Source organism: Schistocerca serialis, chromosome 6, assembly GCF_023864345.2.
Source record: "Schistocerca serialis cubense isolate TAMUIC-IGC-003099 chromosome 6, iqSchSeri2.2, whole genome shotgun sequence".
NCBI classification, from domain to species: Eukaryota; Metazoa; Arthropoda; class Insecta; order Orthoptera; family Acrididae; genus Schistocerca; species Schistocerca serialis.
In genome coordinates this window covers 645,674,209-645,689,653 of record NC_064643.1, presented here as the reverse complement: position 1 = coordinate 645,689,653, position 15,445 = coordinate 645,674,209, and the positions used below count along the sequence as shown (strand labels likewise).

Genomic DNA, 15,445 nt, shown 5'->3' with positions numbered 1-15,445 from the left:
CAAACTAATTGCAAAACAAAGTTGAATATGATGCACAGGGTATAACATTTATTCAAGTTTACTTATGAAATACTATATCGGACAAATGACAGCCACTTGCAGCTACATAATACTCAAAGACACTTCACCCAGTTTTTTAATATATGTTTAGTAACTTATGAAGCAGTTCTGAAACTTTCGTCATGAATTTGATCCTGTAACTGTTTCCAAGCTTCTTGGCTGGTTTGAGTACACTCTCGCCTTCAAATAACCCCATAAGTAAAAGTCTGACATGGTTAAATCAGGTGAGTGAGGTGCCCATTTAACACATGTGCGTTTGGGAGTTATGCAGTTACCAAATGCTTCACAGAGAACTTGCAGTGTCTTGTTGTATGTGTGGCATGTCATGCCATCTTGTTGGAACATTTTTGAATGAACGATGAGGGCTGGTTGACCTTCAGTTCAATACACTGTTATTTGCACAGAAATTTATTACCCAATTTAATATTGTTCGACTAGCAGGAATTGGATATCACAACTGAATCTTGAATTACTTACAAAAGACACATTGGACACACACGTAACAAGTTCACTGTGATAAAAATAGTGCTCCTCCACAAACACACGATTTTGCTTCGACCAGTACAACATGTATACTAACATATGTATGGGATGAAACTTGACACTCTGCACTGCTAATAGCCAGTGTTGCCATCACTGTATCTTGATTTTAGTGCACTTTATTCAAATTTGAAATCATTAAAACATTATGAGAGAGCAGGATTACAGCAACAGATGAAGAGAATAAGACAGGATGATGAAGGTCAGACTAAAAGTATGAAGAAAGAATATGGAAATTGAGCAAGTATATGCACCACAAGTTGTGTGTTCTGCCTAAGAGAAGGAGAACTTAGAAGAGGAAATGCAGAGACAACTAACCGACAAAAGATCATTATTAATTTGAGTCGGAACCAAATACAGAGAATAGTAATTACCATTAAAAACAAAAGAGATAAAAATTATTAAGCTACATTATTGTTGCCCGAAATCTTGCAACATCAGCTATTATCAGAGTCACAAGGAGAAGATCTTCAGTGCAAGATGCAGGGGTGTAGTTGACAGATCAGTAAGTTTTTCCTTGTGCATTGTTTTCTGCAGTCACAGTTGGCTGTATCCACAGGGTTATTCTTGGATCATCCAACTCCATATCAAAGGCAGTTGAGTGACCTCCACACAGTGCAATTCTGTTAATGCCCAGGTGGGAGGGACTCTGAAGGGAGTGGCCGTATCAAGTTATTGAATAAAACGTTCTCAGTTTTCCAGCCGCGTCAATTCAAATAAAATGCTTGAGCTTTCGATATGGCAGGAATACAGTGCAGCAACTAGCAGTAAGTTAGGACGTCTGCTGCAGAAACATGGGCTAAAACCAGTGTTCCGGCCCGCACCCGAGATACGAGATATGTTGTGCCCTGTTAAGGACGACATTGCTCTCCAAGTGTCCGGTGTGTATGGTGCACCTTGTGAATGTGGCAGCATGTACATTGGACAGACAATTCGCACGGTTGCGGAGCGTTGTACTGAGCACAAGCGCCATATAAAACAAAGGGAGCTTGACATGTCGGCCATAGTGGAGCATTGCCTAGAAAATGGACATAAGATATAGTTTGAAAATACAAAAGTGCTGGCTCATGCCTCTACATATTGGGACTCCATTATAAAGGAAGCGGCCGAGATTCGCCTAAACAGAAACAATTTCAACAGAGACCAGCGATATACACTCAGCAGGGTATGGGGACGGGCGTTGGACATCGAAAGAAAGCAGAGACAGATGCGCGACGCGGGAGTGGCAGTTTCAAATGTGGCGCCACCCCTTGGCGCCACCTGACGTCACCGGTGCTGCCACAAGCTGCCCCGGTCGACTTATGCGCGCACGCCACATTGGATCGATCTGATTGGCTGCTGATGATGTCATCATGCCTATATAAGCGAGAGACCGTAACAGCCCCGGCAGTCAGTGAACTCCTGACGACGATGGCGGAGATGGCCATCGAAAGCTCGAGCATTTTATTTGAATTGGCGTGGCTGGAAAACCGAGAACGTTTTATTCATGTATGCTGTCGCAAAAGACTCCGAGAACATGTATCGAGTTATTCTCAAGATGAGAAATCCACAGTAGTTTCCTTGCTTTAGTTGCTGCTGTTTGAAATACTTAAGTGGCCTTGATGAAACTTCTTCTGCACCTCTAAAGATAATGATAACAGGAGATCTAAATGCATTTGTAGGCAAGAAAAGAGAAGGGTATTGAGGAAATAATGGGAATGGAAGAGTGGGGAAGGAGAAATGGGGAAGGAAGGAAATTTTTATACTTCTGTGAAAGAAATTGACTAGAAGTAGGCAACATTGATTTAAGAAGAAGGAAAGTCATCAGGGAAGTAAATCTGTGGTAAATTACATAATACAATCTGACCAAAAGCATCTGGACATACCTGCGTAATGCAGAATTGACCATTAGATGTCATGATAGGCAGACCCATCAGTATAAAAGGAGGCAGGGAGTATTGTGTTATCATTAGAGAGGCTGTAACAGCAGAATGGGTCAGTTAGGAGAGCTCATTGACGTTGAATGTGGCTAGTTGCTATATGTTATCACAGTAAAATTCCATCAGGGACATTTCAACCCTTTGAAAGCTGTCCTAGTCAACTGTTGGTGGTGTGATTGTGATCTGGAATTGTGACAGAACAAACACAGCTAAACCAAGGCCAGATAGGAACCATCAAGCACTGCAAACAGTGGTTGTAAAACATCACATGAAATCAGTGGAAGGAATCACTCATGAGTACCAGAGTGCTGCCAGCAGTACAGCTAGAAAGGTGACTGTGTTTATTGTGTAAGAAAGAATGGGATGCAGTGGCCAAGCAGCTCCCCATAAGCCACACATACTCTTGAGGTGGTGTAAAGAGTAGAGTGATGCCATTGGGCAATGGATAATTGTTGAAAACAAGTGATTCAGAGAAACGAAAGATACCGTATCCTGTGAAAATCTGATGGAAGGGTTTCCATTTAGTGAATACTGTCATGTGTGGTGCAAATAGTGAAATGCAGGGGAGGTGGTTTTATGGTACCATAAAACCAGGGCATTTTACATGAGAATGGTGTGGTGCACTTATTGTTCTTAAGAAACCACTAAATGGAGAAGGGTGTGAACACATTTTACAGCATTGTGTACTGCATATACTAGAGGAAGAGTTCAGAGAAGTGCCATAAAGAAGCATCTGTAAGGCAATGGTTTGTAGACAAAAAATATCATTCTTGAAGTAGCTAGGCCTGCTGAGCATACTGACCTGAACCCAATGGAAAAGCTTTGGGATGAGTTGGAACATTGACTTTACTCCAGATCCCAGTGTCCAGCATCAGTTCCTTATCTGGTTTCAGCTCTTGAGGAAGAATGGGCTGCCATTCTTCTACAGACATTCTGTTGTGTTCTGCCCACTTGTCTATATAAGGTGCCTAGGAAAGCTGCTTTCTTGGATTGCTAGACAACAATTTAAGCAAATCGTATTAATGGAGTTTATTACAAAAGATAATTGACAATACTTAACTTTGTGTATTCACATAGGTGTGTCACAAGCAAATGGTGACATGCAAATAATCAATGTCCTTTGGTATATACATTCCAGTGCAAGCAAAACAATACAGTTCATAAGTCACTGCTGTAGCTTTCGGAGGACGGCTCATCTACAACTCAGGCTGCAGCTAGGCGGTGTGGCACTCCATATTCTCTTCGTGTAGAAGCTGCTCCTATCTTGGTGTCACCCTAGAGAGGGGTCTGTCAGCATACTATTGGCTGATGTTGTCTCACAGCCTTCTCTGCTGTAACATTCCAGGCTGACGTGCCAGTGCTTGGCATTATGCCAGAACACATTCGAGCACCTCGTTGAAAGAGACCTCAGCATGGTTCAAGCTGCCATAAAGATGAAGGGTGGATGTACCCTTATTAATGTCCGCTAAAAGTTGTCTGGATGCTTTTGATCAGATGTGTATGTGACCACAACACAAGGGGAACAGTGATAGACGTCAAAGTAATACCTACTGAAGCCATAGAAAGTGACCTCCATGTTTTAGCAGTTATAGTTAGAAACATCCTTGTGGAATGGTAGAGTAAGGAAGCAAGAAAGGAATACATTGAGAAGGATAAAGTGGCTAAGAGCATGGTAGAAAGAGAGAGGAGGAAATTGATGGGTGAGGACAGTGAGGGGAGTAAGAAGGTCGTTTATGAAACGGTAAAGGCTAAGGAGAGAGGTATGATGGAAAATGTCAGGATGATTAATGAAAAAGGAAAGAAAGTTGAGAATACACAGAAAATCAAGAAGATGTGGAAAGACTATTTCAAAGAGTTACTAAACCCCAGTGGAAGTATGAAAGAGGACAATGAGAATGTTGAGATGGACTTAACATGGACAGAAGTCCAGAAGCAATAAAGACTATGGAAGGAGGAAAAGCACCTGAACTAGATGAAGTAATTGTGGAGATTATTAGAGCAGTTTGGGGCACAGTGGGTCTGTTGGATTATGAGAACAATATGGAAAGAAAGGAGAACATCTGAAAACTGGAAAAAAGGAATCATAGTGCCAGTTTTTGAGAAGGGTTGTGGGAAACTATATCAGAATTATAGGGGAGTCACTTTGATGTGCCATACTGTAAAGGTTTTTGAGAATATTCTGAAAAAGTGAATATGGGACATAGTAGGAAGAGGACTGAGAGGGAAATAATGAGTCAAACGGAATGGACATAAGTACTAGATGACGAGTAATAAAGAAAGTGAAAAGTTTGAAATACCTGTGGGGCATAATAGAAGACAGAGAAAGTAATCAAAAGGAAATCAGTGAAAGATTAAGGCGACCCCATGGTTTCCTCAAGAGTGTGAGAAGCCTGGTCTGGAGCAAGGAGGTATCACCAAAATGCAATTATGCTCCACTACTCAACATGCATCAGAAATGTGAGTACTGAAGAAAAGGCAGGTGAGCAGGATACAGTCTTGCGATTTGAATTTTTAAAGAAGCAGAACAGGACTTATTAGGAAAATGGTTGGGGAAAAATAATGAAAGAGAAGTACATGCAAGAGATCACAAAAAAGGTAAGATTAAGATAGTACAGGCGTGTTAAAAGAATGGGAATTGGCAGGATACCACGACAGGCCCAAGAAATGAAGATAGGAGACAAGAGACTTGGAAGAAGATTGCGAGACATGAATCTTTGGACTGGAGGAGTGCATGATGGAGAGAGAATTCTGGGAGAGAGAAGCATGGGAGGAGGACTGAAATAGATGGAGAGGCTTATGTTTTAAATGGACTCAGCCAGAGGCTAGACACAGTAGATTATGATGACCCCATTAGTTATCGTGTCTACGCATCTATACTTCAGCATTCTTCTGCTACACTACATTTCAAACGCATCTATTCTTTACTTCTATATACTGCACAATGTAGGTAACAGATATTCTTTGATATAAGTCAGTGTGGTTATATAAAAATGGAGCTTGTTCTTGTAGATAAATAGCAGTTATTTAGTGTTAGTGTGGAAAGATGTAACTAGTTTGTTAGGACATTTGTCTATATCTACATACTTACTCCATAAGCCACAATATGATGCATGATGGGGAGTACCTTGTAACAATCCTAGTCATTACTATTTTTTTCATAATTTGTGTATTTCTTTTCCCAGCATTTAAATATGAAACTTAATGGAATTTTATGAACGTCTCAAAAACAAGATCGACAGGAAGTGCAAAATGGCTAAGCAGGGATGGCTAGAGGACAAATGTAAGGTTGTAGAGGCTTATCTCACTAGGGGTAAGATAGATACTGCCTACAGGAAAATTAAAGAGACCTTTGGAGAAAGGAGAATCACTTGTATGAATATCAAGAGCTCAGATGGAAACCCAGTTCTAAGCAAAGAAGGGAAAGCAGAAAGGTGGAAGGAGTATATAGAGGGTCTATAGAAGGGTGATGTACTTGAGGACAATATTATGGAAATGGAAGAGGACATAGATGAAGATGAAATGGGAGATACGACATTGCATGAAGAGTTTGACAGAGCACTGAAAGACTTATGTTGAAACAAGGCCCCCGGAGAAGACAACATTCCATTAGAACTACTGACGGCCTTGGGAGAGCCAGTCCTGACAAAACTCTACCATCTGGGAGCAAGATGTATGAAACAGGCGAAATACCCTCAAGACTTCAAGAAGAATATAATAATTCCAACCCCAAAGAAAGCAGGTGTTGAAAGATGTGAAAATTACCGAACTATCAGTTTAATAAGTCACAGCTGCAAAATACTAATGCGAATTCTTTACAGACGAATGGAAAAACTGGTAGAAGCCGACCTCGGGGAAGATCAGTTTGGATTCCGTAGAAATGTTAGAACACGTGAGGCAATACTGACCCTACGACTCATCTTAGAAGAAAGATTAAGGAAAGACAAACCTACATTTCTAGCATTTGTAGACTTGGAGAAAGCTTTTGACAATGTTGACTGGAATACTCTCTTTCAAATTCTAACGGTGGCAGGGGTAAAATACAGGGAGCGAAAGGCTATTTACAATTTGTACAGAAAGCAGATGGCAGTTATAAGAGTCGAGGGACATGAAAGGGAAGCAGTGATTGGGAAGGGAGTGAGACAGGGTTGTAGTCTCTCGCCGATGTTATTCAATCTGTATGTTGAGCAAGCAGTGAAGGAAACAAAAGAAAAATTCGGAGTACGTATTAAAATCCATGGAGGAGAAATAAAAACTTTGAGGTTCGCCGATGACATTGTAATTCTGTCAGAGACAGCAAGGGACTTGGAAGAGCAGTTGAACAGAATGGATAGTGTCTTGAAAGGAGGATATAAGATGAACATCAACAACAGCAAAACGAGGATAATGGAATGTAGTCGAATTAAGTCGGGTGACGCTGAGCGAATTAGATTAGGAAATGAGACACTCAAAGTAGTAAAGGCGTTTTGGTATTTGGGGAGCAAAATAACTGATGACGGTTGAAGTAGAGAGGATATAAAATGTAGACTGGCAATGGCAAGGAAAGCGTTTCTGAAGAAGAGAAATTTGTTAACATCGAGTATAGATTTAAGTGTCAGGAAGTCGTTTCTGAAAGTTTTTGTATGGAGTGTAGCCATGTATGGAAGTGAAACATGGACAATAAATAGTTTGGACAACAAGAGAATAGAAGCTTTTGAAATGTGGTGCTACAGAAGAATGCTGAAGATTAGATGGGTAGATCACATAACTAAAGAAGAGGTATTGAATAGAATTGGGGAGAAGAGGAGTTTGTGGCACAACTTGACTAGAAGAAGGGATCGGTTGGTAGGACATGTTCTGAGGCATCAAGGGATCACCAATTTAGTACTGGAGAGCAGGGTGGAGGGTAAAAATCATAAAGAGAGACCAAGAGATGAATACACTAAGCAGATTCAGAAGGATGTAGGCTGCAGTAGGTACTGGGAGATGAAGAAGCTTGCACAGGATACAGTAGCATGGAGAGCTGCATCAAACCAGTCTCAGGACTGAAGACCACAACAACAAACAACATGAAATTTTGTACAGGTAGCTTTCTGTTTCACAAAAAATATTGTATTCAATATTTTATTTGTTCATGCAGAATGTACTGTCATACTAAAGTCCGTGTATATTGAGTTTTTAATTGTAAATAAGTATATATAAAAATAGTGATAATGAATACAATGATTGTTACTCGTCTATGTGTATGGACCTGTGCTACTAGTAGTAGTAGTAGTAGTTGTTGTTGTTGTTGTTTGTAGCATCTGGAATAAGTAGTTGCTGTTATATAACAGTCTTAATGACAGTGTTTCCTTCTCATCCTGTCCGGTAAGGCTCCCCTGACCCAAGGTTCTGGGTGACTTTTTCCAACTGTACCCCTTTCCCTAAACCTCTCCAGCCCTTTTCCTTCTCTCCTCTTTCTTCCCCTTCAACTCTTCTGCTGGAAGAAGGAGCCACTGGCTCTGAAAGCTTGCATAAGTTAAACCTTTGTGTGTGTGTGTGTGTGTGTGTGTGTGTATTTGTGTGTGTGTGTGTGTGTGTGTGTGTGTGTGTGTTTTTTACTCCCTCCACTTGGTGTTCAGATTTTTTTAGCTATCCAACTAAATTTTAATAACAATTTTGTAGTAGATTTGGAATTAAAAATGTATCTTTTGTCAAGCAGTTTTTTAAAACTGTTTTAATCATTACAAAGCACGAGTTTACATGGCATGAAAAACTGTATTTTGCTACATAGTTAAAACCTGGACCTCTTGACAACTTCAACTGTGTAATATTGAATAAGTTCTATAAACTTATTCTGTCTTAACATTACATACTTAATATGATTACCTCAAATTAATGGCACTGTTGCAGCCACATATTTAGCTGTAAATAGGAAGATATATTTGAGGAGGCAATATTTTTTTCCGAAGTAAAGGTGTTCATGCTGATTTCACTTTGTCAAATTTGCATATTTAATCACAAATAATATACAGCACTGTAATTTTTGTTTCATTAACACAGTAAAATGATTAATTTCTAGCAGCTGCTTTTCAATGCTTACGTACACATTAAATTGTTTCACATCTGTGAATGGAGGAGGAGGAGCTTAGTGTTTAACGTCCCGTCGACAACGAGGTCATTAGAGACGGAGCGCAAGCTCGGGTGAGGGAAGGATGGGGAACGAAATCGGCCGTGCCCTTTCAAAGGAACCATCCCGGTATTTGCCTGAAGCGATTTAGGGAAATCATGGAAAACCTAAATCAGGATGGCCGGAGACGGGATTGAACCGTCGTCCTCCCGAATGCGAGTCCAGTGTGCTAACCACTGCGCCACCACGCTCGGTCATCTGTGAATGTTCCCCTTCACAATGGGATCTGTGAAACATAAATGAAGGAACTAATTTACTGTTTTTTAACTAATCTTTATTAAGTGATGTGGGGAATGATGAAAAAGAAGAGCCCTGTAAAATGCAACAGAAAAGGAAAAGTTTCCCTGTAATGTGGATTCCAAGAGATGTGCCCTTCATTTAGCAAGGAGAGTAAAATAATGTATGTACCATCCATGGAAATTAGATTACCATTGTTATAGATGATATCATGAAAGATTGTTATGCATATTTCATATGCCAAGGTCTCTTTTTTGCTCTTTAATTTTTATTATTTTTCTTCACAATGTGGGAGAGCATGGAAGATTAGTATGCATATGATTCAATGGCGACCACAGGAATAGCTTCGTCATCTTCCATTATTTCCAGTCTTTTTGAGATTTTTTCCCTTGCTTGAAAGCATGTATTTTATACACTGCCCTAGTGGTATTTGCTAATGTTTCTCTGGCCTGTTTAGTTCACGGACGGCATTTTATTTCTCCTCTACCTATCAACAGGCACGAGCTGCTGATGAGCATTCCCTAATGTACCACAAAGGAATATAGTCTCTAGAGTTAAGGCTCCTTTGAAAGTAGTGCTGATATGTTGAATCAAAATCAGAAAGAAATGGGTTTTGTGACACAATATTACTAAACGATGAATTAAGTGACAAGAAAAGTTGTGGCCTACAGACAAAGCATAGAGGATCCATCAGAGAGGATGATGTGGGAGGGGCAGCTACAAGATTCAAGTTGGATAGTGCATAGACATCAGGGGTAAGCCTTCAACACTTGACTCCCTGAGCTGGTTCATGTTGCTGTTTTCTTTCTGCCTTCTGTATCATTCATCCCACAATGCCCTACACTTCAGTCGCAGTCTCATTCATTTTTTCACGTTTGATTTTCACTGTCAAATTTGCTCTCTCACTCCCTTTTTTCATGGTCTTTCCACTAATTACCTTTATTGTAGCAGTCATTTCCCTTCATCCCATTGTACTTCACGTGCCACCTCACCCTCCTGCACACCATTTTTTTTAGTAGATAGCATATAGTTTCTGCTCCATCTCACCGCTCTGGTTCCTTGATCAGACACTGTCTGTTACTTAACTGTGTTATGTGGTATGCTTTTCTTTCACTCCTCACTGTCTTCTCTCCATGCTCCCAATACATGGAATATGACCCACAAAATGGACAAGTGTGCAGACTGCTGCAGATTCTTGAATGAAGTTCACTCTGAAGCAGTGCGTGCATTGATTTGACATGCTGTGGATCCATCTGGAGTGGAGTTTGATGTAAAAAGTTTCAGCTTAATGTTGTATATTTTACCAAAACTACATGAGGAATGATGTTTACCATTCCTCAAGATACAGCAATTGTCCCTATTGCCACCGATTATTGTGTAAAAGCAGCTAAATTTTGAAACTTTGAGGTACTTTGGCTGTATCACATGGAGTTAGCACAATTGTGGTCCACACTTTGGGGTAGTAATGTTAAGGCTACATCAGAGAGCTAGGCTGCAATCAAAATTTCAAAATAATTGAAAAGACACAGGAAATACTGCAAGTTACCTGCTAATTTAATAGGTTAGGTTTAGCTGTCGAAGGTATAATAGTGTTAAATTGTATACTGATCAACTACAATACTGTTTAAACTTCTAAGAGTGTCTCCTCTATTGTTAACATACATCTTTACTCATATCATATATCTGAAGACTCCGTTCATGATGGGATGTATGTAACATGATGGATGATATTATGAAAAGAAAAGTTGCCACTCACCATATAGTGGAGATGCTGAGTTGCAGATAGGCACAACGATAAGGCTGGCCACATTCATGTAGTGATTGTGTGTGAGTTGCATTTGTGTGAGTGTATGTGTGTGTGTGTGATTGTGTGTGTGTGTGTGTGTGTGTGTGTGTGTGTGTGTGTGTGTGAGATCTATTTCTGACAAAATCCTTACTGGCCGAAAGCTTTATTTGTGATAGCCTTTTTGTTGTGCCTATCTGTGACTCAGCAGCTTTTTGTTGTGCCTATCTGTGATTCAGCATCTCCGCTGTATGGTGAGTGGCAACTTTCCTTTTCATAATATTGTTACATTCCATCCTGGATTTTCCATTGTTTAGCGTGATGGATGGATGGATCAATCAGTCAAACAATTGCTTCACCATAATCCAATGCTCACAGGTGTGTGAACCAAAGAAGTATCTTGGTGTAATACGTTGGCATACAAATTGTTTGGAATTATATCTCTATGGCAAGATGTGGCTCATCATTTCTATTATCATCTTATCATCTTTTCAGTACTTCCAAATGACGATGTATGAGTTTAAAATAGTACACAATCATTGCTTGAATCCTGATTTGTGAAAAGCTTGATTAAGGACATTTGTAAGGATTTAAAATATTTTCATTTGCACTGACGTAACACTAATCTGCTAAAATGTCAGCCTTCCTCTATACTTGATTCTGAATACTAATTGTTATATGAGAACTAATACTATACAGAATCAAGGCTTTAAGTTCTTTGTACAGGAATTTGCAAGTGCAAAATACTCCTGTTTCTTGTTATGTGTATTTTAAGGTATACTGATGTTCTCATATACCATTTTTACAGACTAATGGAAGAAGCTCTAATGGACAAGGATGCATCTAATAAGAAAACAGATGCCAAGAACTCAGAAACTCAGACAGATATAGTCATAGAAAAAAGTGAGAAAGGTGTTATGTTTCAAGGGGCAGATGAATCTTACAGTAATAAAATGGCTTTGACAATTCCTGAAGAGCAGTCAGTACAAACAGATGGTCAACATCCTGGTGAGACAAATGAGAAAAGTAATCTTTCCACTTCTAATGACTGAAACAAAGTTTTTGTTTATGTAATTTTGATCTTCAGCAGACTGAACAGAGTAGTGTTATGTGTGTTACAGACTTTACAGGGAACACTGCATAAAACACAAACATTGAGTTGTTAAACACATATTGCATACACTATAAAACTAGAAAAAAAATCTTCTCAGTATCTATGAGACTGCTGGACAGTGTGTGTGAAGCCAAAATTACATCAGTGTCATAAACTGATCAGAAGATGCTTTAACTATAATCTCTGGAGGTTGGAACTATTTTACTTCATTATGTGTAGCCAGAGAGAATGGATGGAAATTCCAGGTTGGAGCTGCAGAGATAACTGATTATAAAACATAATGTACAGTGTTAGTGTTTAGACCCATTTTTTCTTAATGTTGTTTATAGGATAAAAAATTTTGGTAAATGGATGTAACTGTACTTATTTTATATAAGTATATAGAGAACTCAGCTTGGAAGATTTTATTTCCTTATTGGTGTAAAACATAATAATATTAACAAATTATTTAGTAAATACATTCTACTCAACTTGCTGGTTTTCAGTGATCACAAAATTCAGTAAGATTCTTTCATCAAACCTACTATCAATTACATTGTGCAGACAACAGGAAGCAACTTCACAAATAAGTACTGACAAACTTAATTTCTAATTATCACAGACATAACAAAATATTACTCTCTCCAGTCATTGTTGACAAAAAGGAGGAATAAAAAAATGATGAAAGAAAAGAAGTAAAAAAGGTGTACAGTAAGCTTCCCTAGGTCAAAACACCAAACTGTGCAGTTCTTATTATAACGGAAATATAATTTTAGTCAAGCTGTCTAATGCTATTTACCAATAGCTTGAATCAAATAGCATAAAAAAATACTGACTCTGCACATAAAATTATTTAGAATACCTTACAATCATGTAAGTGGAGAGCATCCAGTGGTTCACTGCAAGTAGATCATGCACCACAAGTTGTATGTTCTGCTAATGAGTAGAACTTTGAAGAGGAAATGCTGAGACAACTATCCTGACAAAAGACCATGATAATGGGAGACTTATATGCACACTTTGACCAGGAAAGAGAAGGATATGAAGAAATATTAAGAGTGGAAGGATGGAGAAGTAGAAATGAAGAAGGATGAAAATTGTTGAGACTTTTGTAAAAGGAATGGATAGCCTTAGGGAACACCAGGTTTAAGAAGAAGGAAAGTTGTAAGGTAACTTAATGCAGCCATGATTTGTCGAGTGAGAGATACTGCTCTTAGACAAATTATATTAATTATTGTCAAGCAAGTAGTATCTTATGATACATTATTTTGGAACATTGCAGACCCCCCCCCCCCAATTAAGTGTCCTATTTGAAGTGTGTTATGCAGTATATCAACCTGAAAAGCACAGAAAGTTTCTAGCATATTTCTGTTAGCAGTATTGTTACCTGAAAGACATCTGATTTTAAAAACAGTCACAATTAGTCATTAATTCTGCATGGGTGTTGATTTTATTGAGCTCAATAACATAATGATATATTATAGGCGGTGGGTTGAGAAAATGGATGAGATGCTTTTTGTGTCTAACAACAATGCTTTCTTTGCAGAGTTTAAAGACAGCAAACACCGTTGGGTTGACTTAATTGGTGTCTTGAAGTACCGAAGTGCAGATTTCCACTGCTCATGAAGATGAAGCAATGGGTTCAGCATTGCTGTGACATTGTTACTATTTACTTTTGTGGGGGAATGTCTGAGCAACACAAATAGGTAGCACCAGTTAGGTATTGTATGGTAAAAAATACCAGTTATGTCACTCCAATTGACACCAGAAGAACTGAATTTGTGAATATTCACCAATTTACTGCAAATGTTCTAATGAGTTTGGTGTTCACTGTGATGACAATGTAATGACTTTATCATTTATTTTTTTAAATAATGTTTCTAATCCCTGTCTTGTTCTTGACATTGAGCTTTGGAAGTTGATACTGAAGATCTTGCAGGAACCTCTTCAGGGACATAAGGATTCTTACACTTGATTGCCTATACATATACTCCCTAATGGTATGTGTGATTAATAACAAGAGTGAATTTAGAGCAAACTCAGCTATTCACAACTACAATACTAGAAGCAGAAATAATTTCAATAGAGACTACGCATCGCTCTCTAGCATTCAGAATAGTTTTTTATATTATGGTGTAAAAGTCTATAACAGATTGCTATTGGTTCATCAGGCTGCAAACTGAAAATCCCCAAATATTTAAGGATAAAGTAAAATAATACCTCATCAGCCACTCCCACAGTGTATCAGAATACTTGGACTCAAGGATGTAAATTCTGTATAACTCATGACATTTGTATTAGGTCAGTTCTTACTCTGCCAGTATAGAAAAGCTAATAGTGATCTCTAAAAAGTCACATAAATACTTTGTTGGAAATAGCAGCTCAGTAGTATAGGCAGAGGAGCAGTGCCTTTTTGAAGGTAGCTGTTTTTCTCTAGAAATAATTGCCGTAATTGTCTGAATAGATTAGTGCTAGTTACAGTTTCTCGGTAGTACACTTTACAGAAGTAACTAGCAGTGGTACATTCTAGCTGGACTTGTGCCACATCTCTAATGGCTCTCCTTCAGATGGCATTTATAGAACATGATGTGAATGAATACATGAAAAATATGACTCGTCTAGTGATGTGCAAAGTGAATTTATGTTTATCTGTCATTTGACATTTTAAACACAACCAGAAATAAACGCATAAAAGTGTACTGGCTGTTCCTCTTTCTAAACCAACTGTATGACATGTTTCAAGCAATTATTCCACTTTACAAAAAATGTAATACAGGTGATATTGTAGTTGTTGCAGCTCACACTAAAAACTGCAAATAAATATCAAAGGAAAGAGTTTCAGAGCACAGGCTACTTGGACATTTTACATTTCACAAGAAAGCCACTATGAGTACCTTCAACTTTTACCTAAAAGATTCTTGTGGAAAGACCTAATCTTAATAGGTTTGCTTGTTCACTATTTGACAATGGGGTTCATAATCAATTCATTTATTTTAATATTAATAAATTTACATGGTGCTGGTTTTCTATTGATGATCAAACTCATACATAATTATATCCTTAAGTAACAAAGTACATAAATGCATTTCTACAGAAATGACCAAATATAAAACTTGGTAAAATTTATTACTGTAGTTTCATGTACTGTAATTTAGAGAAATGACTGATAGAAAATGCTGATAAAATGGTTTCTCTCTACTACATTTTGAAATAGAACAACATAACTTATTAAAAATGAAGATATGTTTTAGTGAGCAACATGAAATCACATTTTATAATTGACCTGATGTCAAAAAGTAAATAGTCCCGTTTTTGTTGTTTTAAGTGCAGAAATTGAGTCCTCAACAAGAAATTTATAAAATTTCCATAAACTTTTAGCAATTTATCATACACATATACATCAATTTATCTTAGAAATAATTGTCTGTAGAGTGTACCACTTAAAGTGATACAAGAGCATACAAACAGATCAATTCAAAAGTGCCACATCTTAACAATAATTAAGCATGGTGAAGCTGATAACAGGAAGAGGCAGCTTATGTGCAAATTAATTTTAATGAAACCAGGAACACAGAGGAGATACAAACCAGTCACAATTTCGTTTATACTGAGTAGTAATACATAATTTTAAACAGCACAGTTATAGTCACTTTTTCAGCCTTGAGCAA

At 38.2% G+C, this 15,445-nt stretch overlaps 1 protein-coding gene across 2 annotated transcripts in view; it reads left to right on the top strand.

The window, feature by feature from the left end:
- Positions 1 to 13,864, top strand: part of LOC126483636 (myosin-11-like) — a 239,549-nt gene extending 225,685 nt beyond the window's left edge. For both annotated transcript variants that reach the window (XM_050106692.1, XM_050106693.1), the window contains exons 8-9: positions 11,493 to 11,692; positions 13,324 to 13,864. In XM_050106692.1, coding sequence (XP_049962649.1) covers positions 11,493 to 11,692; positions 13,324 to 13,403 — 280 coding nt within the window. In that variant the 3' untranslated portion in view covers positions 13,404 to 13,864. The remainder of the gene's footprint in view (positions 1 to 11,492; positions 11,693 to 13,323) is intronic.
- The last annotated feature ends 1,581 nt before the right edge of the window (positions 13,865 to 15,445 follow it).